A 14,433-nucleotide genomic window follows, 5' to 3' on the forward strand; every position below is an offset into this window, starting at 1 on the left:
CCTTCCAGAACCTCACTACCTCAGCAAGAAGATTTTTTTTTTTTTATTTTTTTATTTGAAAAACCAATATCTATATAAACACATATTACAGTTTGTCCTTGTTGATTGAGAATCATATATTTAGTTACTGTTTTCTCAGTTAGTCTGTCTCTAGTAATTAATTCTTGATGACCATATCCTATAAGTATCATGATAAATAGTTATAAGTCTTGTTTGAAGAGGCTCACATGCAGAATGTCTCAAAATAATGGCCAGAGCTGGAGATTCAATTAAACTCGATCTAAAAGCTGAAATTTCACCTGTCGACCATGAATAGGTTTAGCAATGACAATTACAAGTATCATCACCCAAAAAAGCCTCACTTGTCAATATTTGAGCAATTCATCCTATTACTTTTTCCCTATTTGATCATTTTATCTCTTCTATGTTCTTGACAATCCACATTCGTCTTGATAGAGTTTTTCAGTGGAATGTTTCGACTCTTCCTCATTATTTAGAAAGTGAGTCACTAATCAAGTATAAGATACTATCATTAAGCCTAGATAATTAGATATTGAACTCGCAATTGCAATGACCCAATTACTAGTGCCAATTTCTACCAACTAAGCTATAGCTCCTGAGTTGAGTGGAGCATGCATGAAGATATCGAAGAAATTAATCAGTGAATTTGTATTTTTACAACCAATACACATTTTAGTAGTGCAAACCATAAAATTAAGATTGATTGGGATAGAAAATTGAAGTGAAATGGAGAAATACTATTTTTAGAGTTGGTATTCAATTATACCAATTTCTTTAAAAAACTTAAAAAGTCTTATTTACGCATAAAGCGGTATAAATAATAGAAGTTGTAGTAAATAGTATCTTTTTGAAACTAATTGTAACAAACGACAAAGTTTGAAATTAGTTATAGTAAATATTAGATTTTATATTTTAATATTGAAGAAAACATAAGAGGCAATAGAGACAACCACGACAAGACAATTATGGGAAGGAGAAAAGGTGTGGGGTTGTTTTTGAAAACTTTTAGGTCTCGTTCATTTCACCGATTCGAGTTTTTAGTTTTAGGTTTCTACAGTAAAAAACTCTTAAAAAATGTCACATCTAACTTTTTCTGCTATAGTGAAAAGCTCTCAGAAAATATCACATCTAACTCGAATTGAAAACTCAAATCTGTCAAGTGAACGATGCCTTAGTTTTCTGTAGAGAATATGTTATTAACTTTTATACCTCAAGAGTTATGTCATTAGTTTTATTCCCCTCCGAAAAGTGTTATTATCTCATTCTTCATACTTTAAGTTCAAATTTAACAAAAAATTTAAAATATTATAAATATAGCAAATATGACATATTTATTATAATAATAATATCATATTTTGTACTAATAGTCATTATTTTAATAATACAATATTTTACCATTCTTGTAATCTTTTAAAATTTTTGATACTTTCTCTAGTGTTCTTTATTTTTTAGAAACACTTGCATTCTCTATTTATCAGCCGTCGAATCTGTATTAAATCTAATCATAGGTCAAATCATATTAAAAAATAATGTAGATTTGAACGGCTAATAAGTAAGAAACATCACTATTTTAAAAAAATAAAAAATACCAGATGAATTCTCTATAGGTAAATCATCCTAGACTTTTTTAACTTGCACGTAAAGGAAAGTGTAAATTGGGCTGGGTCCTCGGACTTGGGCCCAGACTGAAGCCCAGACTAAATTCAATTCTAAGCCCACCATTAGAAGCTCACCTACACTAAAACCGGTTTCTTCCATTTTGAATCCGGAAAAGAATTTCAGAGGTGAGTTTGTAAGGGCGGGAGAAGAAGCAGACACAGAAATTCCAGAGATTTTTGGACGGATTTGGAGAGGCAACGCAATGGAAAACGCCATGGAAATCGTTCCTCCTTCTTCAGAGCACCTCGACCTCGACCTCGACACCATTCGCAGGTCTCTCTCACTCTCTACATACAAAGTTTTGAATCAAATTTTGATTTTCCCTTTGTTTTTGACAAATTTTTTGAAATTGTTTGCTAAAGTCGAGCAAAAGAGCTTGAAGAAATGCTTAGTAGTTTGGAAGACAATGATTCGGAGTTGTTCCATTCGGATTTGGAGAAATTAGTGAAGGATTGTGCTCTTAAGTTCCAGGTATTCTGCAAATTTGTAGGCTTAATTCTTCGCACATTTCATATCTGAGATTTATAGATCGAAATAATGGTCGGAAATGAGGAATTTGCAGAGCAGAATGGAGGAAATAGGATCGGAGTGGTCAGATGTTAGTTTCTTGGAAGATAAAGACTTTGGTAAGTCTTCTTTATCTCTTAACGAAATGGACTACTTTGCTTAGATATGGGTATTGCTTCTTATATTTGATTAAAGTGCAAGAACTAAGCGAAAAAGTATGATTAGCACTTTAGTTGAGTGCCCGTGCCTTTTTTTTTTTTTTTTTTTTTTTTTTTTTTTTTTTTGTGTGGATGTATTGCCGGTGAAATTTTGCTGAGAATAAAGTATAAACTTTTGTGGAGGTCAAGTTGTCAGGAATTAAAAGCCCTAATTCTTACGAAATGGGAGTAATAAATCGGGGCCAAGCAAATAATCACGCACAAGATTTATAGCAGTGATTTCATTCACTTTCTACTCGTGCATAATTTCACTATGATGAAGAAGAAGACTACATGAAAATCACACGCCTTACACCTCTCAGACACACTTTGTCTATAAAAGGAGATATAGAAAGCCCTGGAACACCCTTAGATTAAAATTTTGTCCTGGGAGCTTGTTCCCGTGATCTAGCATTGATGTGATAATTAGGTTCCACACGCTCAACACAAGTGTTTGGAATACACACTAGAAAATAAATAGATTCTTAGTGACATAGAATTTTAAGCAGTGTGCTATGTAGTGATAACTAAGGGCTTGTTCTTTTGGAGTGTGACTTGAGTGTAGTTTTTGAGTTGAATTTGAGTTATAACTTGAGTTGGAGTTGTAACTTGAGTTTGTGTTTGGTTGTATACATTTGAGTTATGGTTTGAGATAATAATCTTTCTTTGAGTTTGTGTTTGAGTGAGTCAAAACTTAAATTTGTATTTAGATAGTATTTTAATAAAAACTCAATGGTGATGAAAAATTTTAATAGGGTATATGGGTGAGGTTTTATTCGTCTTTTCGTTGTCAACGCATAGAAAAAAAATCATCTCAATAAGGATTAAAACGAAAAAGTTATAGCATTTTTAAGAATAGAAAAAATATTGTTCATTAATTTGAGTTCAAGTTTCTGAATTCGAGTTGAAGGGGACACTTGAACTCGAGTTTTAGTCCCAAACTCGAGTTTAAACTTGAGTTCAAACTTAAAAGAACATGAACTTAAATAAAGTTGGAACTCGAGTTGCATTTTTTTGAGTTTTTTAGGCAGCCGAACACACTCTAAGATATCATGTTTTCTGGTGCATTTGCTATTTGATTTCGTCCTCCCTTCTCAACTTTTTTTGAGGGTTGACAGGTGACTTTGACATTTTCTGTGGAACTGAAAATGACGATGTTATCCCTAAGGAAGTTTTGGGGCAGTGGAATTTATATATAACAGCTTTATAGAACCCTTCCTTTCATTGCTCCATCTTCTAAAGCCTTAAGAGTATATAATCAAGTTCCTTATATTTTCTATTTTTGCCATTATTTTTGTTTACCAAGCTTATTAGTTTAATTGGGATTGACATTTCCTTAGTCTTATAAAAAAAAAAAAAAAAAAAAAAAAAATTTGATGCGACATTTTTTTAGACGCATGCTTGGAACACTTGGGCGAGGAGCTTAACCTCGTGGAAGCTGAAAATAGCAGAATGTCTGAAGAAATTGAGATTCTTACAAGAACCTATGCTGAAGGTAAGAATTTGGTTATTTAGTGTTAACTGTTTTTATATGTCCACATTGTAGAGCATTATTTATATAGGTTTGTCCGTGCTTAATGTAGTTTGTTGTATTTGTAGATTCCAATCAGTTGGAAATTGAACTTGAAGGTTTGAAAAGTGCAATGGATTTAACAGCATTGCAGGTTGGTTCTTCCTTGATTATTTTTTTTTCCTATCTTACGGTTGATTTACTTTACAGCTTCCATGCCTTTCCATTTCTGTTTCATCTATGTGATCAAGAAATCATAGATAATACTTTCAAATTGTATATTGGTATATGATTTTGTAGGATCTGGAGAATGCAAAATTGGGTGCCTGTGATGATTATCCAAGAAATACTGAAGATAAACAGCATTTGGTCTTACATGTATTTAGATAATCATAGACCATTCTTTTTGGAGTTATAATCTGAAGTTGCCCTTCCATTTTATTGATCATTTTTAACTATTTTCTACATAATTTGCAGCTATTGGAACTTGAGAATGAGATAAAGAAGAAAAATATCATCTTGAAATCTTTAGAGGATCTAGATGGTATCTGTAAATGGTAACTCTGCTACAATTGGCTTAGACTTATTTTGCTTTGACATATAAGTATTGTATTGGTCAATGCTTAATTTGTTTGTCTTCCATTGCAGGTTTGATGCCATAGAGCAGATTGAAGATATATTAACAAGTGTAAAAGTCATTGCACTTGAGGAAAACTGCATTAGGTTTTCATTGCAGACTTACATTCCAAACTTAGAAAGTATTTTGTCGCAACAAACAATTGAAGCTGTCAATGTGCCATTTGAAGTGAAGCTCGAGTTGTTAATTGAATTATTGGAGTGGACCTTGGATCAAAAGAATGCTGAGGTATCATTATATCCATTAGAGAGTTTGATGAAGAAATTTTCTGCCATATATCTGTGTACATGGTCCTAAGCTGTGTGCATTTTGCTTCCCTCTTTTTACTTCTAATTACTAAAGCCTAGATGATCTACAAAGTTTCTTTTTATCAAAACTTGGGTCTTACAAAGATACAAACGAAAGAAAATAAAAAAGAAGATTTATTCATATGCTCTATATCTCTTTTCTTATTAAATTATGTCTGGTACGCTGGGTCATATAGCTTTAAATATTTTCTGTGTTTGAGTGTAAAAGCTAATTTGTTAGAACCAGTTGATCATACTTTGTTGTTGGCACTGTTTTATTCATTTATCTTTTTCCTTGAAGAAACTTGTAAAACCTCGTCTTTTTTCCCTGTCTTCTCAAGATTAATAAGCTTTACTAGTCTTTTGCAGGACCCTCACGGACATATAAATTTAAGCATTAATTGTCATCTCTTTTTAGTCTTAACATTCATCTGTAATGTGTAAGCATTAATTTATTGTTTATGTTAGAAAAACATGCTTTTCTATTTTAGAAATTCGTGTGATATGTGATATGATATGGGAGTTATTGTATTTCTTGATTCTAGGAAATTAATTTTGATTTGTATTAGGAAGTTTATGTTTTTTATTCTTCTTTCCTAGTTTAGCCTCTACAATTGTAAATATATAGATGTGTAATCTGTAATACTTTTGAGACAATTTCAATACTCTTTGAGACATTCTGTCATGGTATTAGAGCCATGGACTATTTTTTTCCCTTTCTGGGAATTATGTTGCTTCCACTCGTTGTTTCCACAGAAACTGTCCGCTCTTCTCTAGTTCATAATCCAGAAAATTTTTTTTCTCGTCCTTCTTCTGTCTATTATAGTCCACAATCCATTCCTCTCTTTCTAAATCATGCCTAAAAACACCGAAACCAGCCAAACTTCTGAATCTCAAGTAAAAAGATTCATTCCACTGAAAACAGTCACTCTGCTATTGGGGAATTACCCAATATTCAAGCAGCATATAGACTCAGCAGAAGGAATTATTTGAAGTGGTCTCAACTGGTATGGACACATTTGAAGGGCAGAAGGAAATTGAGTCACTTGCTCGGTACTGGCCCTACGAAAGGAGATCCAAGATATGATACGTGGGACGAGGAAGACTCGATGGTGATGTCCTAGCTCTGGAATTCCATGTCCCTAGAAATCAGCGATACTTGCATGTTTCTCAATACCACCAAGGAGATTTGGGAGGTTGTCAAACAAACGTATTCAAAGGTTCGCGATGTTGCACAGATATATGAGATCAAGACTAAGATTGCTGCCACCAAACAAGCAAATCAGACGGTTACAGAATATGCCAATCTCTTGCAAAGTCTTTGGCAAGAGATGGATCATTATCAATGCATCCAGATGAAGTGTAGTGAAGACGCAGCCATGCTTAAGAGGTTTGTTGAAAAGGACAAAATTTATGATTTTTTGGCTAGACTTAATATTGAGTTTGATGCAGTAGGTTCAAATCCTTAGCAAGGAGGATCTTCCGTCTCTTAATGAGACAATCTCAATAGTTCGCGCTGAAGAAGGGAGGAGAGGAGTAATGGTGGAGAACATGTCCGTTGAAGGCTCGTTGTTGGTGTCAAAAAACAACAAGCGAAAGGAATCCAGTAATGGAGCAGTCATTCACCGAAGAAAGCAAGCAGCCAGGTCAGCCAAACAATCAATCAAAGTCCTTTAATAGGGACAATTTATGGTGTACATACTACAAAAAATCACGTCACACTAGGGAAAAAGGCTGGAAGCTTCATGGTAGGCTACAGATTCCAAACAAGAATGGAGCAGGAAGGAGCGGACAAGGAAGAGGACAGAATCAAGCCCATATGGTGGAAGTACGATCAATCGAGGAGAACAACTCGGAGACACCACTAGAATTCAACAAAGGTGAGATTGAGAGGTTGAAGTAGTTTTTGGGGGTCTTTGGAGAAGCAGTCATCTTCAGTAGGTACTTGTAACTTTGCCTTCTCAAGTATATCACCTTCTTCTCATGCTCTTAATGCTTCTGATAGGGTTATCCATAATACATGGATCATTGATTTAGGAGCCACATACCATATGACCTTAGCCTCCACAAAATTTATCTCATATACACCATGCCCTAGTAATAAGAAAATCACCATAGTTGATCGTTCAGTCACTATTGTTGCTGGACAAGGGGATATCTTCATTAGTGATTCCCTTACACTAAAAAATGTCCTTCATGTTCCCATATTGTTCGCCAACCTTGTGTCTATTAAAAAATTGGACGTGCTCGGGAAAGAGATGGCTTTTACTACGTTGAAGGACCCAGTGAACAACGTAAAGATGGTTTCCCTCTGTCATTCCTTACCGAGTCAGTCCAATCCAACAAAGACAAGATATGGCTTCATCACCTTCGTCCTGGTCATCCGTCATTTGGTGTTCTTAAAGTATTGTTTCCTTCATTGTTCAATAAAATTGCTGTTGAGAGTTTTCATTGTAATGTGTGTGAACTCACAAAACACAAACGTTTTGTTTTTCCAATAAGCAATAAAAGAACTTCTTGTCCATTCACTCTTATTCATAGCGATATTTAGTGCCCTTCTACCGTACCTAATATTTCTGGGGCTCGTTGGTTTGGCTCATTTATTGAGGATGGCGCTCGTATGATGTGGATTTTTCTTTTAAAAAATAAATATGAGGTGAGCTTTGTGTTTCCCAAATTTTTCAATATGGTCAAGACACAATTTAGGGAGGGAATTAAGCGTTTTTGATCTGATAATGCTAGAGACTATTTTAACCAAACCCTTTATCCTTTCTTTCAACAACACGATATTATTCATAAGTCCTCCTGTATTAGTACATCTCAATAAAATGGTGTGGCTGAACGGAAAATGGTCACCTTTTACAAGTCACCCGAGCCTTCCTTTTCCAAAAACAAGTTCCAAAAAATTATTGGGGAGAAGCCAACAATCTTTGTTCCCAAAATCTTCGGGTGTGTTGCTTTTGTTCATGCCCATTCTCAACATTTGGAAAACTAGATCCGAGGGCTCTCAAATGTGTCTTTGTTGGTTATTCGTCCACTTAAAAGGGCTATAAGTGTTATCATCCTCCCACACGAAAATTTCATGTGTATGCAGATGTTACTTTTGTTGAAGATGATCAATACTTCCATGATCCTTATCTTTAGGGAGAGATGCCATTCATGGAGGATAAGGATAAAGACTTTTTCCTTCTTGAGTTACCTTTGTCTCAACCAACATTTGCTCTAGCAGAAAATAATTCACATTCTGAGACTGTCCCTATTCCTGTTCAAATTGTTAAGTCTGCCTCTCCTACTCCGGCAAAAAATGATTCACCCTTGACACCCGTGACACAAAGAATAAACCATACTCATCTTGAGCCGTTTGCTAAAGTTTATTCAAGAAAGAAAGGGCCACTCTCTCAACCGAAGCAGGTGCAATCATCTGAGACAAGACACACTAACCATTTCTCCTAATTCTAATGTTCCAGATGTAACGACCCTACTGAGTGGTCGTCACTGTTACTAACTTTTAACATATACTTTCTGAAACTCCCCAAAATATGAGGGACATTTTTTTTCAAATGCTATATGGAATGCTGTAGCATTTTTTTAAATGCTGTATAGAATGCTGTAGCATTTTATGCTATATAGAATGCTGTAGCATTTTTTTGAAACTGACTGTAACGACATAAATTCTAGTTTCCACTTTTGAACATAGCGAAGTGTTTATACTTCAAAAAAATAATTTCTTTTCTAAAGCATAAATTTACACATAAATATATTTTGGCTTTTCAAAAGCCTGCTAGTTTACACAAACTTAACAATCATACTACAAACTTCCAAAACACAAGTTCATAGACATATTCAACAAAATCTTTTAAAACTTTAAACTATTGCGGAAATAACTACGTGCGGTATCCACTCCCCGACCTCCACTCCGCTCGTCCGCTGCCTCGCCATCAGTCCATCAAGCATTATGCGCATGTTGCTTACCTACAGTATAAATACTCTGAAATGAGCTTTCACTTAGCAAGTATGAATTATTACTCGTAAAATAACTGAAAGTTCACATGAATGATATGCATGAACTTATTATGCTAAATTATGATTTCTTATCGTAGATTTATTATCTTGTCTTATATTTCTTACTGATGGGCCAGAGTGCTCGTACAATTGCACGTGATATACGGGACGTGAGGTTTCATAAGGCCCCCATCGACTTCGTAATTAAAATTGAACTGAATGCCTCACTTGGGCCAGAATACCTCTCATCTAGGAGGCTTTATATTACCTCTCAACTAGGAGGTTCTAAAACTGGATTACCTCTCAACTAGAAAGCTAGTACGGCACTCAACTGATATTATTCTTATAAGTTCCTCTTGACTTATTAAGGTGTATGTAGTATGACATAGCATAGCATATTATAATATAAAATGTACTCAAACACATATAATTCATATGTATTGTTTATTTTAAAATCTATTTATACTGTAGGTGAGATTCCTACTTACCGGTTTTAGGAAGTGGAATCCTCTATTCGCCAAAAGAGTTTGTTCTTTTTTTTTCTTGTTTTTGAGAATAAACACCCACTAAGAGTGTGAGATTAACTATCACTTGCTATTCTATTTTAGTAAGCTTATAAGAACGTCTAATTTCTCTATTTATGGCTTACTTTCTCTTTTCCTATCTTAAAGGATTGTAAAACATTGTTTCTAATTTAAAGATTAGGTTCGTCTGACAACCTTACTTTTTATTAGCAAAGTTTGAAATCAACATACTTTTCTGAGATTATACTTCGAGTTCTTCAGCGAACTCCTCTGTTCAACACCAAAACTGTTTTAACAGTTATGTAGTGTTTTTCTAAGAAAATAATTTAAAACTTCTATTTAGAACTAAAACCAAGTTTAGCCTCAAATTCTAGAACTAATACTAGGTTTAACTTTAAATTCTCAAATTAAATTTCGCCGTTAGCATAGTGAGTCAATTTATGCATAATCCCAAAGAAACTCATCTCAGAGCAGTGAATAGAATTCTACAATACTTGAAGGGTTCACCTGGTAGGGGGATTTTGTTCAAACGAGGAGGCGGATTAAGTCTTGAAGCCTATATTGATGCTGATTATGCAGGGTCGGTAACGTTAGGTTATTGTACGTTCTTGGGTGGAAATCTTGTTACTTGGAGGAGCAAAAAGCAAAATGTAGTTGGAAGGTCAAGTGCAGAAGCAGAATTCAGGTTTATGGCACTTGGAATTTGTGAGCTTTTAAGGTTGAAGATAATATTGGAGGATTTAAAGATTAAATGGGAAGGGCCAATGAGATTGTATCGTGACAATAAGTCGGCTATCAATATTGCACACAATCCGGTACAACATGATCGCACGAAGCATATAGAAGTAGACATGCACTTCATTAAGGAAAAACTCAATAGTAGCTTGATTTGTACACCATTTGTTTCCTCGCAGAACCAACTTGCAGACATTCTTACAAAGGGGTTGACCAGTACGGTTTTCCATAATTTAGTTGACAAGCTTGGAATGGATAACATCCATTCATCAGCTTGGAGGGGAGTGTTAGAAAAACACGCTTTTCTATTTTAGGAAATTCGTGTGATATGTGATATGATATGGGAGTTATTGTATTTCCTGATTCTAGGAAATTAATTCTGATTTGATTCTAATTTGTATTTTGATGTTTCTTGTTTTGTATTCTTCTTTCCGAGATGTGTAATTTATAATACTTTTGAGACAATTTCAATAGACTCTTTGAGACATTCTGTCAGTTTCTTGTTTCAAGAAATAAAAATAAAAAATCCTTATCTGTAATGTACAAGTATATACTTCAGTTCCTATATTTTCTGTATTTGTCTTTTTGAATGGGTACTAAAACTCTATAATTTCCAGATATTTCCGAATGATGTATACATAAACAATATTTCAAATGCTGCAAAATGTTTCAGGTTGGTTTCTTTGATATTTTTTTTCCTCAATCTTATTGTGCCCAGTGTTTGATTTTGGCTTCCTATTCAAAACTAGATGACTTGTTGTTTTACTTTTACTTATTTTTTTACCCTAACTTAATCGTGCAATGAACCAAAACTAATTAGCATATCATATAATTGTGGATTTACAAAATTGGTTTTGCAGTAAATGTTCACTGCAGTGGTTTGTAACGAAAGTACAAGACAGAATTGTTTCTTGCACGATGAGGCAGCTTGTAGTAAAGAGTGCAAATAAATCAGGGTGAGCTCTACCATCACAATTTTGATCTGTGTACTCTTAGCTTTTTTAAAAAAAATCACTGTTGTGAAATGACTGTTTGTTTTGTAAGTTTTGAATATTTTTTATTCGTCATGAAAAGTATTTATAGATTGTTTTGAATGCAGATACTCCTTGGAGTACTTTGATAAAGATGAGGTGATGGTAGCTCATCTGGCTGGAGGAGTTGATGCATTCATAAAGGTCTCTCAAGGTTGGCCATTATCGAATTCTCCTTTGAAGCTGACATCTCTTAAGAGCTCTGATCATAACACAAAGGGCATTCCTTCAATTTTTTTGTGTAAGGTTGAGGTGGGTTTATCTCTATTTTCTCTTATTGGCCTTTACTTGGTTCTTTTCTTGCTTTTGATGCGTATGGCAAATTATAAAAGTTCTCTTTAGGAAGGTTGGTTTAGGTGTCCTTTTCCCTCTTAGCTTTCACTGTTTGCACAAGTTTATGTGCATAGTACATGAATTAAGAAGTGGCCTTGTAATTGAATTTTGCATATGAAAAATATTTAAACAAAATGGAAGTCATTAACCAATAGAGTTGAGTTTCAATAAGAGTGACAGCTTTGTGATACTATTTTTATCTTTCATAACATCGATCTATTCTCACGTTGTATTTAGTTCTCAACTAATTTCTTTTTCTTCTTTGGTTGCCTAAATTTTGATTCATTAGGAAAGGGTGAATTCCTTGGCTGTGCACATTTGCCATAATCTATCAAGCTTTGTTGATGCTGTTGACAAAATACTCACTGAGCAAAAGCAGTTGGAAATTGGTTATGATGATACCATGAAAAACGACCAATGACACTTCTTCAATAGTATCCATATTGTCGCCTTTATATTGGTTCAAATTATTCGAAGATTTCCATGACAATATTACATGAATGACATCACTTGTAAATAGCGTCCGGTATATATATATATATATATATATATGTTATTTGATGATTATTTTTTTTCCCCTGAAATACTTTTGTAGACATTGAACACGAAACTCTTGTAATTTCTCTTGCACCAGAAAGCCTGTAAACTTGGACTAGGACTTGACATGCCCTTTCACAAAAATTCCAGAACAAGGTATAGTCTCGGAACCTAGTAAATTTATGCAAAGAAGCTATAACAATGGAAAATCCAATTAGAGGTCTTCTTGGAGAAAATTGATGTAGATGCCGCTGCCAGAGATGATCTGCAGTTAGTGAAACGCTGTGGTATGCAATTGCACAATATGAATTGAATGCAAATACAAACACTGCAGAAAGTTTTCATAGTTTCATCTAAATTCCTGTTTGGTTAATAGGTTTGAATTGTCTTTTTGCTACAGTATTTCTCATAAAAATTTGAATTTATGTTCAGACTTCTGAATCAACTAGTCATAAATGTAAACTTTTATCAACAAAAAATTCCGATCATAATTTCAACATTTTGGGAAATTAGAATAGTGAATACTATTCAAACAAAACTTATGATATATTCTGTAAGTACTATAAATGTTTAAGTATTGCAATGCTGACATCTCTAGTAAATAATGATAGATCTTATTACTGGCCATGCAGCTAACTAAAGTGTGGATTTCACCTTCAGGCCCTCTTATGAATGTTGGTCGTCAAATCATTAGTGCCTGTTGATGCTTATTAAACCTTTTAACTGATTTTTACACATCAACGTTAATTGCAAAACAATCACACAATACGAATAAAGAAAAGGAAGTCGATCGGTTAGACTTAGATGTGTTAAAATTAAGGCGTCCATGGATTTCTTCTTCGTGCTTCGAAAGACTCCCTTGTGACCAGAGGGACTTCCCATGCTCCAGGAGTGTCGGAATTGTAAGAAACCCAAATGATGGCTATTTGGTCAAAAATGGAAAGAGGCGCTCTGAGAGTGGTCTAACGTGCAATTAATCCTATGAAGATGGAAATGTCCATAGAGCACCAAAATTAGTCAAACACTTCATATTCTCCAGTTTGAGGAAGGTCTCATGTCAGCAAGAATTCGGATTTTTGCCTCTAAATATGCATATTTCCAACTAATTTTTTTGTCAAAGCGGAAAGCCACCTAATGCTAGTGCTCTGGAGGGAAATGGTGTATGCAGGCTGCAATCAGAGCACAATTATATGGCCTAGAGCAACCGCCAAAAATCCCAAAAAATCACCTATAAAACCGCCTTCCACCAGCACTTCTACACACTTGAGTTCACAAGAATTCCTCAGCTTTCTTAACCAAAACTCTGAGTGATCTTCCTTTGAGAGTTAAAGTCTTTCGTGCTAAAGAATTAGTGTTCTTCGAGCTTGTGCTCTTTCGGCTCAAAGATCTTTGAAGGAGTTATCAAAAACTGTAGCTAGTTTTTGAGTGTTCAATCTTAGAAAGTCCTTAAATACTTCATTTGATCCATCCTTACTCGTCCATGAAGAACATGTGAAGTTCTTGAGTTTTTAAGGAAAGTCTGAAATGCACCTCCATGAGCGAATTACGCCCTTCTAGAGCAAATTTATGGAAGTGTCGAAAAGCTGTGAATTTTTGTTTGTTGCCACTCGCTCTTGGAGTAACCTGCATTCCTCTAGAGAAAGCACTTCCTACTCTGTTGGAAACACATAAAACTCACACTGCAACGACTTGTGTTCCTCGAGGGTAAGTTAGTTCCATATATATCTCATAATAAAAGCATGACAAAATCAACTCAATGGGTATTTTTGAGTTGTAAATACCAAATAATAATGTAGTATCAATTATATCACTTACAATGTCATTATGTTACTGAATTACAAACAAGCTCTACCTCATAATGTAACATCAATTATACAACAAAATACTATAACACCATGCATCATCGAAATGTACATACACTAAACTTGGTAAGACAACATTCACCAAAAAAGAAAAAAGAAAAAAGAAAAATCGGCAAGATGATAATTTGTAGAACATAGTTTTCTACGAGTTTGTAGGCAATAATGTCATTTAATTACTTAAAATGTCATTATAACACTGAAATTACAAACAAGCATTGCAGAAATATAAAACAAGCATTTTAACTACCATAAAACAAATTGCAATTGCAAACGTGCACATAGGCGATAAAGAACAATTTATGAATTCAAAAAAATAAAAACAATGATGTTATAAAATTAGATTAACGTTTATTTTGATAATGAATTTGTTCATATTTCTCGAAATGGTTTAAATATTTATTCTGGACGTTTGGATGATGGTTTATATTGTATAAAGCCAATACCTAACTCACTGCTTAATACTGAAATGTTTAAAGTTGCCGAACCTAAGAATAAAAAGCAAAAGATTTCTCACGAAAATAACACATATTTGTGGCATATTAGACTTGGTCATATTAACCTAAACATGATTGAAAGAGTGGTAAATGATGG

The 14,433-nt window shown here is 34.2% G+C and overlaps 1 protein-coding gene across 1 annotated transcript; it reads left to right on the forward strand.

Moving 5' to 3' along the window:
* Positions 1 to 1,800: 1,800 nt before the first annotated feature.
* On the forward strand, positions 1,801 to 12,016 carry LOC21400346. The gene is made up of 12 exons (XM_024169111.1): positions 1,801 to 1,953; positions 2,043 to 2,151; positions 2,243 to 2,306; positions 3,778 to 3,879; positions 3,984 to 4,048; positions 4,195 to 4,272; positions 4,372 to 4,451; positions 4,543 to 4,759; positions 10,697 to 10,752; positions 10,940 to 11,035; positions 11,179 to 11,362; positions 11,733 to 12,016. Exons 1-12 carry the CDS (start codon positions 1,883 to 1,885, stop codon positions 11,862 to 11,864), a joined length of 1,254 nt encoding a protein of 417 aa, XP_024024879.1. The 5' UTR covers positions 1,801 to 1,882; the 3' UTR covers positions 11,865 to 12,016.
* Positions 12,017 to 14,433: the final 2,417 nt, after the last annotated feature.

This window comes from Morus notabilis, unplaced genomic scaffold (assembly GCF_000414095.1).
Source record: "Morus notabilis unplaced genomic scaffold, ASM41409v2 Scaffold109, whole genome shotgun sequence".
Classification (NCBI taxonomy): Eukaryota; Viridiplantae; Streptophyta; class Magnoliopsida; order Rosales; family Moraceae; genus Morus; species Morus notabilis.